This window comes from Manis javanica, chromosome 3, assembly GCF_040802235.1.
Source record: "Manis javanica isolate MJ-LG chromosome 3, MJ_LKY, whole genome shotgun sequence".
NCBI lineage: Eukaryota > Metazoa > Chordata > Mammalia > Pholidota > Manidae > Manis > Manis javanica.
The window spans coordinates 59405261-59428930 of record NC_133158.1 but is presented as its reverse complement, the minus strand read 5'-3'; the positions used below and the strand labels follow the sequence as shown (position 1 = coordinate 59428930).

Below are 23670 nucleotides of genomic sequence, written 5' to 3'. Positions count from 1 at the left end.
CCTGTACATGATTATTCATACTAACTTTATTCACAATAGTCAAAAACTTGGGGGGAAAAATGTCCTTCAGTGGGTGAGTGGAAACTGTAGGACATATATACCATGGAATACTACACATCAATAAAAGAAAATAACTATTGATACACACAAAAACATGGATGAATCTCCAGGGAATCATGCTAACTGCAAATGCCAATCTCAGAATGTTTCCCACTTATGATTCCATTTATATGACATTCTTGATAGAACAAAATCATAGAGACAAGAGAGCAGACTGGAGGCTGCCACTGTTAAGGCTGTTGGAGAAAGGAGGAGGTAGGCAGCTACCAAGGGATAGCGCAAGGGAACCTTGTGGTCATAGAACAGTTCTGTGTCTCAATAATTGCATGAATCTTTGCATAGAAACACACACAGATGAGTCCACATAAAACTGGTGAAATGTAAATAAGCTCTGTGGATTATACCAATGTCAAGGTCCCAGTTTTGACATTGTACTGCAGTTATGCAAGACATTACCATTGGGGGAAACTGGATGATGGGTACAAAGGACCTCCCTATACATTTCTTTCAACTTCATTTCAATTCTAACTAATTTCAAAATAGTTTAAACAGTAACTTTTTAAAGAAACCCCAAAATGCTCATCTTCACTAAATATTACAGAAATGCCAATGCAAACTCCAGTGAGATATTTCAATTGATCAAATTAACAAGTTTTATTATGTTAAGGATTGAGAATAATAATGCTAACAAATGTACATGAAGAATGGTACTTTCATATGTTATTGGTTATGGGATTATGAATGGCTATACCTTTCTGGAAAGCAATTTGTCAACTGTATAAAGAGTCTTTAAAATGCTTACACAACACACACCTCCTCGCCGAGGTTGCCCACACTCCCCTTTCTTGGAGTGTGTACTTTGCCTTAAATAAAGTCTTCTCGCTGCTCAAAAAAAAAAAAGAAAAAAAAATGCTTACACAAGCGAACACCCATTCTGGCCACTGCCTGTTTCTCTGTGTTCCTAGTAATTTTTCAGTTGATTCAGCACCTTTGTACCAGGCACTGTGCTACACATTAAAAATGCACCAAATGAACAAATATGATTTATATTCATAAGGAGTCCAGTTTAGTGGTAAATATACCAAACGTAATTTTTTTTTTAACAACAGTGAAGTGTGAGAGGTTGCACAGGAGCACACAAGCAGCTGTTTTCCATTTATCTGTAGGCAGTATTGCATCTTGAGTAAGCACACAGAGTTTTGAGTCAGTTGGGCTGGTGTCAAATAATAAGTAGTAAGCAGTTCTGTACTTACTAGCAGTATCATCTTGGGGAAGCTATCCAGCAACCTGAACTTCAGGGCCTTCATCTGTAAAATGTAGCTACTGGTATGGAATCAATGCCATGAGGTTTATAAGAATTTATAATAGATGTGAAATCTTGTGGAAAAAAATATTTTAGGCTTCACATTCTTTTTTAGAATCTATTATTTCCCATAGTTTACGAAGTCTTAAATGTCATTAGTTCTACCTTTCATGATTCAGTTCTAGCAAATGGATTCTTATCTGTAACCCAGAAATGGCTGTAGTAGTCCTCCTAATTATAGATACAAAAAGCGCAGGCTCAGTGCAAGTGAGTGAAGTGAAAGACAAGCAATAAAGCCTAAAATATACGTTACATAAGGGAGGATGCCAAAAACATTACAATAAAATTCTGTCCTATAATTGGCATCATGTGGGTGTCTTCATGAAGTTGTATGCGAGACTCCCTTTTTAGCCTTCTGGTCTTCAAATATGTTATTTCACCATTAGGGATCTAGATACTTAAATAATAAGAAACCTCAAAACAAATTGGTGCACGGAAATGTTTATTACAGTGTTATTTAACACAATGAAAAATAAGAACCGACCTAAATTTTTCATAGTAGGTGAAGGTTAACTAAATTAAAAATGAAGTTGATGATGACTTTTTAATGATAGAAGAAAACACAAGGCTATGAAATTATAAAGAAAAGAATGCATAGAAATAAGACGGCAAGCAAATATGTCAAAATAGTCACAGTTGTTACCTCAAGACTGGCGGGATTTTTTTCTTTGAGGGTTATTGCTAAATCTACAGTCAATTTACATTGCTCTGCTAAGCAGGATGAAATCAAGTTAAAAAGTTGAAAAATAATCTAGTGGTGCAGTACAGGCTGTAAGTCAGGATGGCAAACTTAAAATGCCCATGGAGACCTCCAGATAACAGAAGTGAGTGATGCAGGCCTGTGGTTTATTAAACCGTCATGACGTCTGAACAGTGGAAGCTGCATTACACCAGTAGACAAGCCCCATCTTCCATTCTGTTGTTATGTGTGTGGGAGTATAATCGAGTACAACCTAGTCTACTTTTTAAAAAGAGGTCAGAAACCTTATAGGTGACACCTCCTGATTTTTACATAATAACTCAATGTCTAGTTTGGCCCAAGTCACCAGTTTTTACCTCTGACCTTTAAGTACAACAGAGGTTCAGAGGAGAATAAGATCATTGTGGATGGAGTGGTTTAGGAGTGTATTATATTCCAGGTTATAATGGATCAGGGCTAGAAAGGAGGAGGCTGGGATGTTTTTTTATTAATGTATTCAATAAAGTTTTATTGGATGTTGAGAAAATGAATATGAATCAAATAGAGATCCCATGTAGAAGCTACTGAGAGAAGAGGTTTCTCCATAGCTAACATTTCTCACCATAAAACAGGCCCTGTGGGGTGCTGTGTTATACCATCATTAATCCTCACAACTCCAGGAGGTGGGTACTATTATTATCCCCCATTTTCCACAAGTGAACATGGAGTCCTAGAGATGTCAAATAACTTGCCCAGGTCTCATAACTGGTAATAGAGCCAGGATTCCAGACCCCAGTCTGATTCTAGACCAAAGCTTTAAACAAGGATACCTCAGATTATGGGAGATCTGGGGAGGAAGAAATGACTCTTAGCAGCAAGCAAGATTTACAGATGAAGTATTGAAACTCGGAGAGAGCTATGTTGGGTCTGGGTGCACAATAAGCTCAGCAACCATGATGAAGGTAAGAGCTGGGGAGCCAGTGGTCTGTGGCAAAGATTGACAACTAAAGGCTGGGAGACCAAAACTGGCATACAGACAGACAGTAGTCCTTAAAATTTTTAAAATACATATAATTAGTAAAAAATCTGGAGATTTCACCTAAATTTGGATTTCCAGCTCCTCTGGGAAATCCGCATACCTAGTAACACTGGGCCCACATTCCCATAAGGTAATGACTGGTGAATCTGGCAGAGGCTGCTTCACTTCTTATTGGGTATAAGCTCTTCTTTCCCACGTGGCTTGTTTTGCTCATTTACATGACCTGCCAAGACCCTGAAGCCACTTGACTCTACAAGCCTTCGTCTAGAAAGTGAGGCATCAGCAGATGGGAGAGAATAACCAAAAGGAACAAGGCAGGTGAGAGCTGGAATATGGAAGCCAAGTGTGTTTGGAAGTGTGGGCCCAGCAAGACATTTCCCTAAGGACGCCAGATCCTCAGGCAGGGGCCGTTTACCTTCCGCCCTTCTGACTGCGTTGGAAATGGCCCCAAGATCTTTGCTTGAGGGTTGGCAGGAAGTGAATTGAGGGGAGAGGGGAATTTGATTAAGGCCTTAATGGAGAAGGTAGAAATTTGAGGGCCATGGAGAATTTAGACAGCAGGGAGTAGAAAAGTTACTGTGTCTTGGCTCACCCAACATTCTAGTTCCAAGAGAATTCTCTGGTTTGTTAAGTGTTCATGGTTGCTGGGGAAAGGGTCAGAAAAAAGGAAAACAAATCCAAATTCAGTCTCTTTAATGCCTCTAGTTGTATTTTCACACAATTAGGCAGAGTGATCCCTTTACAAAGGGCTATTGATCTGAGGGGTCAATTGATGTCTGGGGGACCTTCGGAAAAACATTTCCTCTAAATTAAAGGAATTTGGGACACTTTACTCACTTCTCGATGCCTCAGTTTCTTCATCTGTTGTACAGTTTAATAGTTTCCAATTTCCAAAAGGTAAAGATTAACTGAGGAAATGGAGGAGTGTGAAGTGCATGGCTCGGGAGGTAGGAAGCGCCGGACAAGCAGGGACAGGCTGGGAACTTCACAGAGGTGTCGTCCCTGAATCCTTACAGGGACCATGTGAATTAGCTATTACTTTACCCACTGGGGGAAAAAATGAGGAAATTGAGGTTTAACAGGTTTAGTTACTTATTCAAGGTCACATAATTAGTAAGAGGCAGAGTAGACTTACTCAAAAAGTGCCAAACCACACTGAAAAAGTACACTGACAGCTATCTGACATTCTTATGATAGTTATGTAGCATTATGTGCTAGAAATTAAAATAGGTTCAATTCTATATTCTACTAAAATGTTGAGGTCATCAGCTGTGTGTCCCTGAGCAAGTGGCCTACCCTCTCTGAAACTCAGTTTCCTCATCTATAAAATTTTGTATGTTTACTATCTAGATTAAACAAAGTGATGCATTTAAGGTACTTAGCAGAATACCTAGCTTATAAGCAATTACTTAACAGCTATTAAGTTTAATAACATTTACTGGACCTGTTACTGTGCTAAGTACCAGGAATACAAAGGGGACTGTAACAGGTTCCCTGTACTTACAGAACTCAGGACACAAGAGCCATATGAAAAGTGAAATTTTAACACAATGAAGAAACTGTGATAAAGGAAGAATCAACAATGGAATCTGAGAGGGAGGATGATACAGATATGATAAAAAGAGGAGGGAAGGCAGGCAGAAAAGCTTTCAAATGTGAACTGCAGAGTGATCTGGATCTCAAAGGAAGAGCAGAGTTTTGCAGAAAGGGAAGTCAGGAAGGGCACCTCAGACAGAAGGAACAGCTTGTGCAAAGGCAAAGAGGACACAAGTCCTGAAAGGATCTGGGAGGGTCAGGGAATAGCAAACGGTTGAAGTGTGAGTAGAGGCTAAGTGACATGGGTCGACTGATAAAAGCGGAACAGAAGTTAAATTCAGGCTGTGAAGGGCCTTGTGTGTCCTGCGAAGAGGTGTGACCGCGAGCCCAGGAGGAACAGGGAACAAGTCTTTAAAGCAAGGAAGTTTCATAATCAGATTTTTTTTGACAAAGGAAAATGATAGGGTAAAGAAGAGAGAAAGGGAAGCCGCCAGAAGGCTGTTGCAGCCATTCAGTCAAGAGGTGGCAAGGACCCCAGAACTAGCTGCCTATAAATTGGAAGTGGGTGGTGAGGAAGAGGAAGCGAAGGGTGACATAAACACAATGTGTGCTATCCAAGGTATGAAAATGGCTTGGGCCTTTCTTATTTACCACAGTCATCCCAAAGGACCAAAACAAAAACAGAGTCCCTCTTTTAAAAATAATCTCTTTTGTTTGTATGCAAATGAGTCATGCATAGTGAAAATGCAACTCAAGTGTGATGACAAATGTAATATTTTGTCTCCATTGCACGAAATGCAAATAGCAAATTACAAATGCTGTCTTTCTTAAAAATGCCAACTTGTCACATTAAAACAGCAGCCAACCAATGCAAGGCTTATTTGAGATTATTTTCCATTTTAAACCAAGTTGAGGAAAGCAATGGAAGGCACTCTTAAAAAGAGGCCGTCCCTTACTCACATTGCTGAAGAGTAGGAAGAACGACGTTTGTTTGACTGGAAAATTTCTTTCAAATAGAAGCACCTCTGTGTGAACGTGGACCTTTAGAATCTTCCAGATAAAGGTGTGAAGAAGGAGCTGCAAAAATTATACCTCTATGGTTCTGCACATCTAATTTGAAAATTGTAAATCAAGGGTGATAGATGCATATTTTAAGCATTCACAGAAGTCTTCTGCACATTGCTTTTGGTTTTAAAGATGCCACAGGGAAGTGAGCCTATGGGTGTGAAATGCCTCCCCCCTCAATTCTGTTGTGAAATGGAAGCTTTAAAAAATCCACTGGTTTTTTTTTTCCAACAAGCTTAGTCATATTAGCTGTGTTCTGTATGCCCCAATCTATTTCATTTTTACCTTGTAGTGCACATTTTATTTATACTCTTATATAAATATTTTGCATAAAAAGGTGCTTTCCCAGATCTTCATGCTTCCCTAAATTTGAAATATGCTGCCATTTGTTAAAATGTGTTAGTTCTGTTATGTATTATATTCCTTCCTCTGCACAAATAGGAAAAATATATGGACTAAACTCTCCAAGCAACTTTTACATTTCATTTAGAATATTACATAATTTTATTTCTTCTGAGATTGTAAAGAAAATGTCAAATCTCAGATGTTTTGTGAAAGCAATGACAGTTTCTCAGAATGTGTAAGTGCCTACCTTCAATTAAGCAAATGAGCCACTTTAAATTCTGAGTTTGGGTTTAATATTCCCAGGTCACACTAAAGATTGAAAGGGTATTAAGTTTGGAATCAGATATTAATTTTATTGAATTCTGAGAAGTACTATCACCAATGTTGGTAGTTTATTGGTATCAATTTTTAAACATGTGTGTATTTCATTCATCTTGGAAAGAGTTCATGTGCTTTCGTTGTTTGTTAACTAATAGGCCGTCTCTTGTGTAAACTATCAGAGGAAGTCCTGAGATTGTCAGATTATGCTGTAAACCTTCCTGAATAGATAGAATATAGACTTATTAAATTAGAAGTTAAGGATCACTTAATCTATCCTTCCCTCAAGTGAGTTCTCGCTACCCTACCATCCATGACTGATAGTCATGCAGACCCCAGGACGATTTAAAATAAGAACTGAAGAAGAACCAGTAACTCTTGGAGTAGCCTATTCCTGAGACAGAGGGCTTGGGGAAATTTTTCTTAATTGTGACCTCTCTGACCTTGTTAGAATCTACCTGGTATGCTTAAGATGTATTTAATGCCTAGGACATTATACATAACTGAAGTTGTTTATGCTGAAAATCACTTGGTGGCAAGTACCTTAACATTATTAGATTGGTGTAGGTCTCCTGAACTCACCCGCAGCTCTGGGAGGGCAGGCACCCTCTGCTTTTGCTCACCTAGGATCCCAGGACCAGCCCAGGGCCTGAACTTATTCAGAGCTGGTTAACCATCTGTTGAATGAACGAAAGCAAACTAGGAAGTAAAAATGCCCAATAGTGCAGTTACTTCTGTAGACTTTAAGATATTATTGGAAAATGGGAAATACTACTGCCATACAAAGATGGGTCAGAACAAAGGTTAAGCATACAGAATGTGTGTGTGTGTGTGTGTGTGTGTGTGTGTGTGTGTGTGTGTGTGTGTGTGTGTGTGGTAGAGTCTCTGGTTACAACCAATTGCTGTGGATGCCCAGGCACCACCCCCAAAGTTCTGCCCAGCACCTTTCAGGAGGTGATGGTACACGAGACAGGCAGGCATGGCGAAAGGGGTGCTCAGGATGTGGTCTTGCTATTGTAGGTCTCTAGTGTCTGTGGAGTGAGCTGTGAGTCCCTCAGTTCCCCAAATTGTAGTCCTTGTCTGGCTTAGCCTTGTTTCCTGACCTGGGGGCCAGTTCCCCAGCGATGCGCCTAGTTCCACGGGGAGAAATAATGAAGTGTCTCCACCTACCACACTGTAGATATCACACTTCCCAGAGACTCCTGATTTCCAGAAGCCCCACCCCACTCTGCCGCAGCTCCAGCCAGTCCACCGATCTCTCTCAAACCCTGGGGGTGAGATGGCTGGCTCCTCACCTGCAAGGCTTGTTGTCGCTAGCCTGAGCTCTACCCAGCCCTGCCTTCCTCACCTTCCCCACTCAGCCAACTGCTGTAGGTACAGCTTATCTGAAGGCCACACCATCTCAGTACATCAGGACTTTTTCTAGAAAGCATGCCTCCTGCTGCTTATCCTTTAGACAATTTTTCCTTAGCCTACCTTATACTATCTGCTAAGTGATCTTCAATCCAAATAAATGTATTTTGCTGCTGAAGTTCAGGTATGTTTTATTAAGTCACCATGTGACATTAAGAGAAGGTGCAGACAATAATTTTTTGTACTCACTTGACAGAATCTTGAAAATAACTCTTGTTGTGCCTTGCCTTTCTGACTTCTCCTTAGAGGACTTCTAGGCAAAAGTGTGTTACTGGGTCCTAGAGTCTGTATTCAGAAGTTGATCGAATACAAGTAAAGAAACATACATATTGCCTCTTGTGTAGCATGCATGAATGATGGGTGTGAATTTGCATCATGAGAAAGTGAATAAAAGAAATTACCCCCCAGGCATCTAGGGAGACTGAACCAAGCCAGCTGAGGACATAAAGGGAGCCTGCGCTAGAGGCTATAAGGAAGGGTCTCTCCCTAAATTGGCAACCCACTTGTAGGGTATAAATACTGAGGCTGTAAAAATTTGGCTCAGACAAAGGAAAAAGTCAACTTCTAATGCTTAATTGTATAAAATTTGCTTTTAAGCATAGGTCAAGATTGTATCTCCCCCTCAAAGAAAAAAGAAACTTTTCTACATTTCTAAGAATGTTCCTCCTGAAACATGGAACTGAAAGCTATTTTTTATTGATCTGGCCCTTAGAAAACAATGGGGCTTTTTCTTTAATTCACCTAAGGAACAGACATAAAAATCTATAGTTCTGCGCCAGAAAGATGCAGAAAATGTCCATATAGAAGGTATAAATAAAAAATTGGAGATTTTTCACAGTAACGTTTTATGTATGACATTTAATTACAAGCGTGCAACATGAAGAAGTGAACCTTTGAACTGTGAAATTGATGCTAATTTTCCTACCCACTAGTCTAGAAGCCCTCTAAAATGTCGCATCATTAATTTAGTTGCTTTACCAGGAATCAGCGCATGTGGTAAATGTGTGTGTGCATGTGTTTTAAAGTACCAGATTTTATTTTTACAACAGCTTTAGATTTATAGAAAAATTAAGCAGATGATACAGAGAACTCCTGTATACCTGCTCCCCTCTTATCATCTTACATCAGTGTGGTAAATTTGTTACAACTAATAAATCAATACTGACACATTATTACTAGCTAAAATTCATACTTACATTGTTTCCCTCCTTGCTTTCTACAGTTTGATGGGTTTTAACAAGTTTATAAGAACGGATATCCACCATTACAGTATCATACAGAACAGTTTCATGGCCTAAAAATCCCATGTTCTACCTATTCATCCCTCCTCATGTGCCCTAGCAACCACTGATCTTTTTTACTATCTCCATGGTTTGACCTTTTCAAGGATGTGATCTAGGTGGAATCATATATAGGTATGTGAAAGAGTCTCAAGTCTCTAGTCTGTCCTGGTTGCCATTAGCAACCTCACTAAGTAACCCACAGTGGTCTGTGAAGTCTGGCAGCTCTCTGCCCCCTGTGCCACAGTAGGGAATGAGATTGTCTACAGAGGCTGGGCCCCCTGAGTCAAGGGCACTGCCTCCCTCGGTATGAGCCATCATCCCTGAGGTTGTTCACCCCCTGGAAGCACTGAAAGTGAGGGGGTTGTGTTTGGGTTCCACTACTGATGGGATCCACATACCTCTTCCCTTCCCTCCCTTCCTCTTGCATTTCAAAAGCACTCTCTTTTTTCTCTCCCCTCTGAGACACACCTATATTGTCTCTTCCATGAGCTTTCACAAAAGTCTAGAAGTGCCTTTGACTTCAAGTCTCTTATGCTTTCTCCCCTGCAAAAATCTCTGTGACAAGAAAGCTCCAAAAACAAATGCTAATTAACATTTCAATAAATAATGCTACAATTATTTGCGGAAACTATTTTGTCCTATAGTGGAACCACCACCACCACTTCCACCTGGAATGCTTTTAAGATTGCCTCTTGACCACGGCCACAGGAAGCCATTTATCTAGAGCAACAATTCAGCTAAGTGTGTTTGGATGTTTCTAAAGCCCACAGGTTTCTAGCTTTGCCTCCTACAGTAGATCCTAACTATGTGGTCCCAGGGGACTATATCTTGGGCAAAGCTGAGCAAGGACATCAGCAAGGTGACTGTTCCCACCCAGCTACCATCTGCAGCCACTCCCCTCCTGCTGCTTTTCCTTGTAGCCTGGGCCTCCACAGATCTGAGAACATCCGGGAGTGGGGCAGTGGAGGAAGCAGCCCCACACAGAAAGCAGCTTTCTGAGGTTGATATCCACTTCCTCCTCACTAAACGCAAAGAGCTGATCTTCATTCTGCTCAGCCTCCTCTCAGCAGGTGGGATTGTTGACCACCATCACTGTTGGCTCCTCTTCATCCTTGGCTCTGATGACCCTTGTGCATGGCCTCCTTATTATATGTTCAGTGGCACAAGACTGGGAGGGACAGCTAATATACTGGATGACTATATGGGATTCAGAGTAATTTTGATTGCCTGAATCTGACCCCAAACACTGACATACAAACAAGATGGGGCCAGGGGGCCATCTACCTTGACATGTGAGAAAAAGAAAAAAAATTCATGGTCAGCCAACCTCCAGTGCAACTGCTTACAGGCTGATTTGATCTCTGACTCGTTAATGAAAGTTATCTGGTCACTGCCCACTCCACTCTGTGAGCCTGCCTGCAAGGAGGTGTGTTAACAAACTCAGGGAGATGGTTGCCAGTGGGAGACCCAAGTTACCTAGGGTTCTTCAGACCACCTCATATGAGAAAGAGTTGAGGACACTGGTAGTATTTAGCTGAGAGAAGAAAACTATTAAGGAAATTTTAAAAATCTGCTTCCAACTGTTTGGGGAGATTTTTAATAACAGAATAAAAAACAAATATTCTGATAGTTCTAGAAAACATGTCAGGGACAACTAGATGGTAATTATGGGGCTGGGGAGTTAGGGGTGAGAGATTTGGGATTATTACAAAGAAGACTTTTCTTGTATAACTGTTTTATCAGACAGTGAGTTTTCAAAAAGCAAAGACTGGACATTCATCTGTCAGAGAGGACATCAAGGGGGCCTTTGCCTGGGTAAGAGCTTGGAATGACTGCTGAGCTCCCTTAAACAACCCTGCAAGTCTAAGTCACAGAGTAAGAGAATTCCATGACACCATATTGTCCTTTATTTCTGCTGCCTGCCTCACTACTTGTCTCCCTTTACTTCTTTGTTACAGTGTTTGAGGAGGCTGCTCAAACAGGAACTGAAGTAAGTAAGTGAGAGAAGCAATACGGAAAAGAGAAAACAATAAAGAACCTACTATATGCCAGGATCTGCAGCAGGCACCATAAAGATGTCCTTCTATTTTAATCCTCACAACAACCTTATGAGATCATTAGCATTATTTCTATAAGGAAACCAAGGCTCAGAGAGGTTAACTAACTTCTCCAAGAGAACACAGGTATAAACTAATGGACCTGGAGTTTGAACACAGGCCTCTGTGATGTGTTATTTTTACTCATCCTTTATTTATGGCAAATAATACTGTTTGAAAAAATTTCTTATTGTTGACATAAAGATTCTCTTTTAAATAAATTTACTTAAAGCAAGTTTAAAAGTAGTACAGATTTTACATGGATATGAGGTTAGAGTCACTGAAGTTTGGGAAATACTATTCCAAATATTTTGATAACAGGACTTTCCAATTTAGTCTGTCTTTTATTTCAACTGCTAAGTACAAGAAAAAGCAGGAAACTTGAAAACTAAATAGAATGTGAATTAATTCTCCTGTGCTCTGATAAGTGGGTGATTTTATGTGTTACAATAAGGAAACCAAATGGACCCATTCAAATAAAAAAGCTATATGATTGTAAAATCCAGAGGAAAACCCCAGGTGGGGCCTATCCAAATAAAGGATGAAGTTTCCAAGGTATGCACGTGGAATGGCTGAGGGGAAGTGAAGGCCCGGTGAGTCAGGGCTCAGGACCCACAGAGGAGCCCTATGGGTTTAATGGGCCCTGGATGGAAGGTGAAGGGGTTTACAGACCTGTTTGGGAATGAATGAGCATCACCTTTGCAGTGACAGAAGGAAGATCTCTGTGGAAAGGTCAAAGTGAGAACTGGAAAGTCCAGAAGGAAAACAGGAAGGTGATAATGAAGACGAAATAGGCACATGGCATTCTCTACACCAGTTGATTTACATGCAAGATTGCATTTGTTTTTCACAACAATGCAGCATAGAAGCTATTACAATACTAATCACATTTTACAGGTGAGAAGACTGAAACTGGGAGATACTCAATAACTTGCCAGCTTCCAGTGTCAAGCCAGGATTTGACCTTGGGCCACCAGTTCTGAAGCCCCACTACTTTCCCTGCACCAGCATCCTTTGGTGGGTCTCCTCAGTCAGGGCAATACAACCTTCACTTCATCACTTTTAATTTCTGCAGCCCTGCAGGGCACAGCTAGCTCCAAGACTGTGGGGGTGGCATGCTCAGAAGAGCCTGCCTCTCTCTTGAGCTCAAATGCTGCAGACTCAGAGGCACGTACATACCCCCCACATTGAGCACAGGGCTTAGCAGGGCCTGATCAGGCCAAAAAAAGAAGCCATGCACTTGGGGCAGGAGTATATATGTGAAGCCCATCCCTGCCTAAGCGCTGAAAGGTTTGGGAAGATCCCTTTGGCATTTACAAACCTTTCACACTTCTGGGTGTGACTTGTCCCCCAAACTCCAGAGGACCACCCATTTCCAGGAATATCAGGCAGAGGTAACAGCAACATTCTAGATTAGGGCAATTAGGATTAGATTAGAATAATTTGAAAATAAGGGCTATGTATGTTCATCAGTGCTAACAGGATGCAGGGAGAGGTATTCAGTAACTGATGTGCAGGGAGGTGAGAGGGGAAACACCCTGTCTTTTGGCGCATTCTGATTGAGGGTGGTCTGCTATCGCCCCACCAAGCCAGACACATAGTGCCTGCCCAGGAAAACATTTTTTGAACTGGACTGAATGTTTACCGATGGACCTCAAAGGCTGCACCCCTGGATTTTTGTCAGGGAATGTGTCTCTGTCCTATTTGTGGTGGGGGCTGTCTTTGGGGGGTTTCCTGAGGGCTTTACATTCACTCACTCTCCGACACTGCATCTGTAGTCATTTCCATCAGTGGAAATGCCCACCTGTCAGCAGAAGTTATCTGGAACCAGTGAGAGCACTGCTGCTGTCTGCGGTGGTGTTTCTCTCTCACCAGTTCCCCTTTCGGCACTTGAGTTCTAGCCTCAGCCCTGACATTCTTTCTTTCTCTACAAGGAGTGTTAGGAAGTATGGGGAGCTCACAAAGGCTCTTCTTCATCTTTTCTTAATGCCTCGCTTCCGTGTTCCTCGGGAATGCCGCTGGGCTTATGCATCTGGTCTCTGGGAGCTGCTGCGGATGGGCATGTGTGACAGGTATGTTCTTATGAAACTCATATGCCTGAGGAGTGTGGTCAAAAGATAAAGCTGCATCTGGGCCAGGTGTTCAGTGGTGGGGCTGATGGCTGGCAAGGGAGTGGGTTAGAAGGAGTGTGGAGTACATTCGTAAAACCTTTGGCCATCCGGCTGGATTCTCAGAGTGGCTACATTGGAGGTGGGACGATACAGAAATATGTTTCTACCAGCCAGATCCCCTTGACTGCGTTGATGAGCTAAGAGAAAGAACAGGCAGCAAATAGAAGGGGCCACTTACCAAAGAATCAGCAGCCACTCTTGGCCCTGGAGTGTTGGGGGCTCCAGTAACTCCAGGAGGAGCTGCTCCAAGGCTGCTGGCCCTGCCTGAGCCCCTGTGCCAGTGGGAAGTCCAGAGGGTGGGGGCAAAACCCACAGTCTGCAGTGGCCCCTTTTTTCTTACTTGGCCTTTCCCTTCTGTCCAGAAACTTTTCCCCATTTCTTCCCATCTAAGTGCTCCATCCCAGTATTGGCCCCTCCTGGCACCAGAGACCAATAGCTCATTTGGGAAGAAATAAGTTTTAGGTCAAAATAGAGCCCAGGCAGTGGTTTATCGTGTTCTGTATACCATGAACATATTTGCATTTTGCAAATAGGCTTAAAATAGTGCCTCCACTAATAGTTAAGGTTCTGGAGAGACAGGTGAAAATAATTTTTGGCTAAGGGAACTTCTCACTTCCCTCAAATTGTAATAACTAAGGACATGGCCTATTCCTCTTATGTGCAACTTCAATCTTGGGACTAAGGCTCTGGACTAAAATAAGTCTATTTAATTATGTGCACAAGTTTATAGTTCTGTATTAGATCTTCTGTTCACTGCTGCAGGCACCATTAATGCTATGTATGTGCACTGTCCTGTGTATGATGGAAGCTTTCATGAATATTCATTCATGTGTTCTGATGTATAAATCTCTGTTCAATCATGTGTGCTATGTGCTTACTATATCCCAGTCACTGGGTTTTTTACAGGGATCATCAAAGACATGGTTCCTACACTAGAATCTTCTAGCCTAGTAGAAAAACAGTATTAAGTAGTCACACTAATAATGACCATATAGCAAGTGCTTTGGAGGGAAGGAAGTGGTTCTTTGTGATTGTGCTCAGTATTTAATAGCTATGTCTTTGAGCTTGATATTTTGGTTACTCTCAAATCCCTGGATATTAGATGTCCCCTCCTGGAGGGGGTGGGGATTGGAGGTTATGGAGCTGAGGCTAGGGTGGGAAGAGAAAAACATACAAGATGAAAAGATGAGCCAAGCCAGAATCTTTAGGAGAAAATCAAGGTTCAATACAATGAGTTGGGTTGAATTTAAGAGTCTGGGGCAGGAGATTGAAGCTGTGAAGAGATAGAACTAGAACAATACCTGTCTGAAACAAGCAAGAGGGTAGTGGGGAGGCTCCTGGGAAGTTATCTAGAGTCCAGGCAAGTGCCAACAAGTCACCTTTCATTTTCAGGCAGGTTAGCAGTGTGGGAGGAGCAGGAAGGAAGGATGGGCCGTAGACTGGGAGCACAACCCTGTATTGGATGCAGTCCTCAACTCTAACCTAATATAGACACTTGTTTCCAAACTATACACAGGCTTACCCCCAGGCTGAAGTTTCTGAAATAAACACCATTTTGGATATGTGTATAGGAAGAAAAGCGAGTCTTCGGCGCATCCCATCTCCCTATCAAGATGAGAAACATCCCATTCCCTGTTCTCCCACCTTTCGTGAGCATGATTCCTTTCTGAGTTCCATTACCTATTTAGAAAAATCAACTTGAAGTTAGCTCGTAAAAGCTAAAAACAGAAAAGCATTCCTCCCTTCTAGCCACCATTTGCATTTTCACAGGGGCTTTCAAAAATGCCTCAGCCAAGGGATGAGTAACTGGGGATTCCAAGCACTAGCACAGGGCCAGGAGGCAGACGGGGACAGGGGGACATCCCCTCCAACTGCACCCTTGAAACATTGAAACATGGCCTTGAAGCCTTGCCCTTTCTCTCTTTGACCACTATTCTGGTTCTGAGAGAACAGGAAGGGGCTCCATTAGGGGCCAGGATCAGCATAGATGCCTTTTAGTGAGTCTTGTGTGTGATCTGTGGCAGGTAGAGAGCCCTTGACCAGATGCGCACAGACTCACAGAGAGGTACGTGTCAAATTTTGCAGTATGCTTACCTGTAGGCACTTTTCAGCAATAAGGTTAAAAATGGTTTCCAAGACCATTGATAATTTGAAAAGGGGGTGCTCCTTGACTCAGAAAGATCCAATTCTAGATATGAAGAACCAGGCATCTGTCTTGTACACAAACTTGCTATCGGGAGAATGGAAAGCTAAATGCTATCGCCATGCTGTGCTCCTTCTTTCTTGTGACTGAGGGGAATAGACTCTTATTTTAACACTATGGTTAACCTACAATATCAGGGAGTGAATAAAAGCATCCTTTTCCTCCTATGAATCTGGATAGACATTCCTTCTTTGTAGCTATGTATCTAACAGTTGTTAGTTTAAAACTGAAGTAGAGATCTTTACACTCACCTCATGAGATTATTCATGTTGGTATCAGATTCTCTTGTCAGGCTTTATGAATATTAATTCAGCTGACCAACTGACCAATAGCTGTCTGGTTTATATTTGTGTCATTTGCACATTTGAAAGAAAAAGTAGCCTCTTGCTTTCATTCATGGTTTTACTAAATATGTGAAAGTGAAAAAGTAAAAATCAGAGCCCTGTAGCATCTACCATCTATTAAGTAAGAACAATTTCTGACACTCAGTTGTTGAATGAATCAATCAAATGAATCAATTAGTCAATACTTTGTCCTCATCTCCTATATTTAATCCATCACCATATCCTGTTGATTATAATCCTAAATTGCTTGAATTTATTCACCTCTTGCTACTTCCACCACCACCATGCTGCCCCAAACAGCAATCTTTTTTTCATTTGAGTGACTGCAGTAGCCAACTGATTGGTCTTCCAGCATCTGTTCTGTCCTCCCTACTATCCATTTGGTATACAACAGCCAAAGTCATCTTTTCAAAACACAAACCTGATTATGTCCCTCGTCTAATTCCTTCAGCAGTTCATGTTGATCTCAGAATAAAGACCAAAATCCTTAACTGACCCATAAGAAAGGCATGGTCTGGCCCCCGCTGACCTCTCCAGCCTTGTCTCCCACCTCTCTATTATTTTTAGCCACACCCACCTTCTCTCATGTGCTCTCCTGCCTCAGTGCCTTTGTACATGTGCGTGACCTTCTAGGCTACTTCTTTCACCTACTGAGCACCTATCAAGCCAGTCTGTTTACCTATGGGTGTGTGACCCCAAACTCAGTAGCTTAAAATAGTGACTATTTCTGTTGGGGGTCAGACATTCGAGCAGGTTTCTGAGTGGTTTTTCCTTTCTCCATGGCATCAACTGAGCTGACTTGGTGTTAGCTAGTGAATGGAGTTGATCTGGAGTTGCATTGTCCAACTCGGTAGCCACTAGCCATACTGACTACCAATAACTTGAAATGTAGCTGTCTTGAATGAGATGTGCTGTGAGTGTAAACTACCCAAAAGATTTTGAAGATTTAGTATGGAAAAAAGAATGCAAAATAGCCATTAATAATTTTGATACTGACTACATGTTTGAGATGATAATAATTTAGATATATTGACTAAATCAAATATATTATTAAAATTAACATCACCTATTTCTTTTAAATTTTTAAAGTTCTAATTTTTAATGTGGCTACTAAAAATGTTCAAATTACATATGTGGCTTGCATTATATTTCTATTGGACAGTGCTGATCTAGAGCAAGGATCAGTATTTTTTTTTTAATAAAAGGCCAGATAGAAAATATTTTCAGATTTGCAGATCATACGATCCTGTCCCAGTTACTTATCTCTACCATTGTAATACAGAAGCAGCCATGGACAGTAATTAAATAAATGAGTATGGCTGCATCCCAATAAAACTTTATTTGTAAAAATAGATGGTGGCGAGATTTGGTCTGCAGGTTGCAGTTGGCTGACTTCTGATCTCGAGGATCCAAGATTTTACTCACATATCTGGTGACTTGGTAGAGATGGCTGGAAGGCTGGGCCCAGCTGGGACTGTTGACCCAAATAGCTACACCTGGTCTCTCTGGTGTGGTGGTCTCAGAGCAGCTCTTACCTGGTGGCTCAGCATCCCAGAAAGAGAATTCCAAGAAAGACAGAAGCTGCAAGGTTTCTTATGATTTCACCTCAGAAATCCCAAACATCCTTTCTACTGCATTCTATTGGTCAAATATATCTCTAAGTCCAGCTCAGATTCAAGGACAGGAGAAGAGACTCTACCTCTTCATGGGAGAAGCAGCAAAGAATATGTGTCCATCTTTATTCTACCACATCACTCTTCAAGCCTCTGTTTAGACTACTTCTACTACAGCCTCCCAAAGCACAACGAACCTCTCTGCTGTGGCACTTGTCATTGTTATAATTGTACGTTTATTTGTGTGATTATTTGATCATTATCTTGCTCCTCTACTGAAATGTAAGCAATCACATCAAGAGGAGCTGCTTCTGGGTTTGCTCATCCTTACATTCCCAGCACCTCGTATAAGGCCTGACTCAGTAAGCAAAGGAATGAATGAATGAGTGAATGGTATAAGGGCAGAGATTTTCAGCCAAGTAACTAATATCCATCGCACCTTTGTCCATATTGTCTCAAGCATATCATGAGACATCCTGTCAGAAGCCTTGTTAAAATTCAGATACATTCAATTCCCAACACCTCCTTACTTTGCAGTTCAGATACTTTGTTAGATGGAAATCAGCCTACCCTCTTCCTCCCAGTACCTCACAGGTAATAATAGTTGCTCTAAAGGTATAGCTTCAGGTTTTAGTGCTCTGAGAAGTAATTCATGCCACATGTCACACGAAAGGCAGGCCACGGCCTCAGGCAGCTTGTGTTCCCCTGGGACTTCATTCTCTCCCCCAGCAGACAGTGCAAGGCCAGCATGCCTGGCTTGTCCAGGCACAGTCTGAGCTGGTACAAGGCAAACGGCTGGGCCCTGAGCCTGGGCTAAGGCTGGCCTAGTCCCTCCATGGAGGTTGTGGCGCCTCCTCTTTGCTTGGAGCACAGTTTTTCTCTGTGCCTGGAGGAGGTAAGCATTGACGCCTTCCGGTCCTGGAGTGTGCATTGTAGTTACATGTGGACACTCTTTCTGCTTAAGACTGGGTGAGGGATGAAGGCTTACACATCTTTATATCTCCACAACCTCTGGAAGAAGCCTGACACTGAGTAAATTCCATGAATGTTTGCATGAGAGATGGTCTCAATGAACAACCTTTCATAGACACCAGTAAACTTTTAAGCATTTTTCCTGGTATCCTGATCACTACTAATATTCTAGACTATGTTTCCCTTTTGCTCCCCAATTTCTGCCTTAGTACCCTTTTCTTACTTTCTGTGTCATCATATCTGCACTCCCCTGTCCCACCCCTTTGCTGGCCATGACCCCACATGCCCTCATACTGCCTTTGTCTGAATTAGATCTCACATACTCCTGCAGAACTGAGACACAAAAATCCCTTTTTTACCCCCTCCTTTTTCTGTTCTGAATGTGAACACAGTAAGGTGTGCCTGAAGCTAAGCCCAGGCCAGGAAATGGATGCCCAGTCCAGGGCTGGAGTGGTAAGGAATATTATCTTCCTAATACATAATGGGTGCTCAAGCAGTAATTCTGGAATGAGTGGACACTCAGGACAGGAAGTCCCCTGATGCAAAGGGACACTTTTGGCCCCCTCCAACCCCATCCCAGCCTGTCTCCCTGAGCATCAATCTCTGATTCTAGGAGCCACCATCATACCTGGCCCTGGGGATGTGCCCCAAGAGTGGGTAGGATCGGAATCCTTTCTACTTGTTTCCACAGCATAGCTGAAACTGGCTGGAACTTTCAAAGGAATTACACCAGTGTTAAAAAGAATGCAGCCAAGGCTGCATGGGTTTAAATCTCAACTCTACCATTTACTAGCCAGGTGGCTAGAGCAAGTTCCTTAACCTCTCTGAGACTCCATTTCTCCGTCTGTAACATGAGGGCAACAATTCCCCCTTGTGAGTAACGTTAGTAGCACTAGTCCTTCAGCTGTTGCTCGCTCACCATCTTCGTCAGTCCCTGCAGTGCTCTTCCTTGGTTCTGAAGTGAACCTCCAGCTCCACGGAGGCTACTCATTTCAGGTCTTTGACTGGCTCTCCTACCTACAGACCTTATTCTGCTCAGAGCTGACAGAAGCCTCCTCTCAGGATGCCCCCGTAAATACTTAGGTTCTTTCCTCTTCCATTCCCCTTCTTGCTCGCTCCCTCCAAAAACAAGAGTTTCTGCTTCTCAGGCCCTCTGGAGAAAGCAGTGACTCGTGGTTGTGGTTGAGCGCTCATTCCTGAGGGGGTGGTGACATTTCTGTTCTTCTTCAGAGCCAACAACATTGAAGAAATTGACTTTTTGACCCAACCCACTGTCCTCATACTTACACCATGGCTGGTATTGAAAGAAATTCTTTACATGGTGCCTTTATAGTTTATTATAAAAAAGGATCGTATCAATCTCAAGTATTTAGCACTATATTTGAATAGGACCTCTGACAAACTGAGTGGTGTCCAGTTTGTCCAGGATGGCCTACACTCCCCAGATTAATGCTAGTGAGGCCTAGGACTGTCGTGGCTTAGCTGTGACTGTGAGAAGGGATGGGATCATTGCCCCCAGATCTTGAAGGGCTTCGGCAGAAGTGTGTTGGGCTCGCTTTGGGTAGTTCCAGAGAACACTAGTATTGATGATAGGCAGTTAAGGAGAGGCAGCGTCTCACTCAGGGGAAGAGAGAGTTTCCAAACAGAGAAGTCAAAAACGGTATTGACTTCCTCAGGTTACCCAGGGCTCCTCCCCACTGCGTGAATTACAAGGACCATTTGTCCGAGATTTCCCGGGGCCATAGTGATTTCATCTGATTATTTGAATTAAAGGTTATTTGTTAAATTTATAGCAACATATAATTTGATTTTGTGTTCCTGCCCTATACATCATTCCAGGGGGAATAAACAAAACAAAACTGTGGTCAGGTCAAGCATACTGATTTTTAGTTTGCAAACAATGGGAAATTCCTATATTAAGTGGGAATTCAGATTCAAAGGTCTCCTAGTCCTCAGATGCTATGACAAATAGGATGTTAGTGGTGCTTTTGCATGAGGAAGTGCACAGGAATCAGAGAACTCTCTTTCCAGGCTTTACCACTGAGGGGTGTCAACTTTGGACCAACAGATAATTCCCAAGCTCTAAAACCAATTGAAATCACTGGAAGAGAAGGAGAGAGCAGCTGAGAGTCAGCATGAGGTTCATATGTTGAACACCTACCATATGCTTCAAGCAATTGAATATATTTGCAACTTACTGTCATAAAGCACTAATTCTCAAATTAGTTACTAATTAGCACTAATTTTTAAATAAAAATTATATTTAAATTTTAAAAATATAATTAATTATTAATTAGTACTAATTTTTAAAATAGTTTTAAAATATAAATCAGCACTAATTTTTTAAACATAATTTTTAAATGTAATTCTTTAAATATAAAATACATAACTGTTTTAAGTAAAGGCAAGAGAAATATATAGACAGTACCTGGAACAGGGAATATTATTTTTATATGTTTAAAAAGATGTTCATACTCATAATAAAAGAAATTTATTTTAAAATTACAGTGAGAACCACCTCACAACCATTGGGATGGATATTATAGGAAAAAGCCCCACAGAAAAAGCAAATGTTGGTAGATGTAGAGAAATTGAACTCTTATGCACTGTTAATGGGATATACAATGGTGCAGCTACTATGGAAAACAGTATGGCAGTTCTTCAAAATATGATTTAAAAATAAAGTTTAAAAATAAAATTACCATATGATACAGTAATTTTACTTCTGAGCATATAGTCAGAATAAATGAAAGCAGGGTAGAGATACTATATACCACATTCATAGCATTATTCACAACAGCCAAGGATGAACCTTGAATACATGATGCTAAATGAAATAATAAGCCAACTGCAAAAAGACAAATACTGTATGATTCCACTTATATGAAGTACCTAAAGTAGTTAAATTCATGGATACAGAAGGTGGAGTGGTAGTTTCCAGGAGCTGGTGGGAGGGGAGACTGGCACTTACTGTTTAATAGGTATAAAGTTTAAGGAATACAAGATGGAAAGAGTTGTGGAGATGGATGGTGGTGATGGTTGCACAACAATGTGAATGTATTTAATACCCCTGTACTCTTTTTAAGATGAGTAAGATGGTAAATTTTATATGTATTTTATCACAAAAAATGATTTTAAAAAATTACAATGAGATGTCATTTAACCTTCCCTATTAGTAGAGATCACAAATTAGAAAACTTGTGTTGACAACAGCTATGTGAAAATAATTATGCTGATGTTCTGCTGATGGGAGCAGAAATATGTAATCTTGGGGGAGAACAATTTTTCAATATCTATGAAGATTAAAGTTGCAATAACTCTTTGGCCCTTTGGTCAAGCTATTCTACTTCTGGGAAGATAGCTTACTTTCACGTTTGTGATTTGGTATATAGTAAAGGTTTTTCACTGCAGCTCAAGATTAGAAATACCTAAATGTCAATTGATAAGGGTTAGTAAAATAAATTATTGCCATCTAATAGAATGCAACAGAATAATATGCAAATGTTGGAATGAGGATAATTGGCAAGCGCAGATATGGAACAAAATCTCCTTGGTAGTACTAAGTGTGTAAAGCTCTTTATGGTAGGCTACCATTCATGTTTAAAATGAAAAAAGAATATGGGTCCACGTTTTCATTGATTTTGCCTAAAATACCTGCAAGTAGAGGCAAGAAATATGAAGAGGAAACAGTGGTCACTTCAGTAATGTTTGTGGGGTAAACTAGACAGGGATCAGGGATGGGAGAGATGCTTGCTTTCCACTAAGTATCACCCTTACCTGTTGTTGTTGTTTTTTGTTATCATTAATCTACAATTACATGAAGAACATTATATATACTAGGCTCCCCCCTTCATCAAGTCCCCCCCACAAACCCCATTACAGTCACTGTCCATCAGTGTAGTAAGATGCTGTAGAATCACTACTCATCTTCTCTGTGTTGTACAGCCCTCCCTATGCCACCACCCCCCACGTTATACATGCTAATCGTAAGGCCCCCTTTCTTTTTCCCCACCCTTATCCCTCCCTTCCCACCCATCCTCCCCAGTCCCTTTCCCTTTGGTAACTGTTAGTCCATTCTTGGGTTCTGTGAGTCTGCTGCTGTTTTGTTCCTTCAGTTTTTCTCTGCTCTTATATTCCACATATGAGTGAAATCATTCGGTACTTGTCTTTCTCTGCCTGGCTTATTTCACTGAGCATAATACCCTCTATAGCTCCATCCATGTTGTTGCAAATGGTAGGATTTGTTTTCTTCTTATGGCTGAATGATATTCCATTGTGTATATGTACCACATCTTTATCCATTCATTTACTGATGGACATTTAGGTTGCTTCCATTTCTTGGCTATTGTAAATAGTGCTGCAATAAACACAGGGGTACATCTGTCTTTTTCAAACTGGGCTGCTATGCACATTCAATTTTGAGCACCACAGGGAAACCAAAGGCAAGTTGATTTCTAAACATAAACACTCTCCATTTGCCCAGTCATACCCATTGTATTGGTCAAGGTAAGGAATGCTAGCTACTGCAATAAACCAACCCCAAAAGCTTCATTAACTTAACACAATAAAAGGTTACTTTTTGCTCATGTCACAGTCCAGTATGGATCACTGTGAGGAGGAGAGATCTGCTTTATTCATTTGTTTGGCAAACTATCTTCCTTTCATAGTGAGGCTTTGCCTTCCTCTAGGTGCCTGACTTCTCCTGCGGGTCCCCTGCACCCAGGAAGGCAGGAGGGAAAGAGAGGAGGGCTTAGCCAGGGAGCTGGATGTAACACCTGTCTTTTCTGCCTGCAGTACCATTGACTGGAACCCAGTCACATGGCCCACCTAACTGCAGGGGAGGCTGGGAAATAGGGTCTATCTGTTGAGCTAGGAGGAGGAGGAAGTGGGCTTGGTGAACACATAGTACGGTCTCTGCCACACCCACGGGCCTAAGTGAATCCCAAACTCTACTTGTCACATTTTGGTTTTTGGTTTCACTTCCTAATCAAATTTTATCTTTTCTTTTTTAATTCTAGTACCATGGGACTGAGTGGCACTCTCTGTATGATGGCCCTCCTGCTCTCTGGTAAGAACCTTTTGGCTTTGTAAAGTCCAAGAATCCTTCCACTATCTCCCGATGAGTCTGACTATAAGCTGAGGCCTGAGACTTGGTGGGTTTCACTCACTT

General features: G+C 41.5%; 1 protein-coding gene across 9 annotated transcripts in view; it reads left to right on the top strand.

Moving 5' to 3' along the window:
• The window catches only part of CD86 (CD86 molecule), a 53739-nt gene that overhangs the window by 6277 nt on the left and 23792 nt on the right, over positions 1-23670 (top strand). For 2 of the 9 annotated variants that reach the window (XM_037013183.2, XM_037013184.2), the window contains exons 1-2: positions 13118-13269; positions 23519-23568. In XM_037013183.2, coding sequence (XP_036869078.1) covers positions 13184-13269; positions 23519-23568 — 136 coding nt within the window. In that variant the 5' untranslated portion in view covers positions 13118-13183. The other 7 variants (XM_037013185.2, XM_073231557.1, XM_037013189.2 and 4 more) reach the window with 7 other exon arrangements.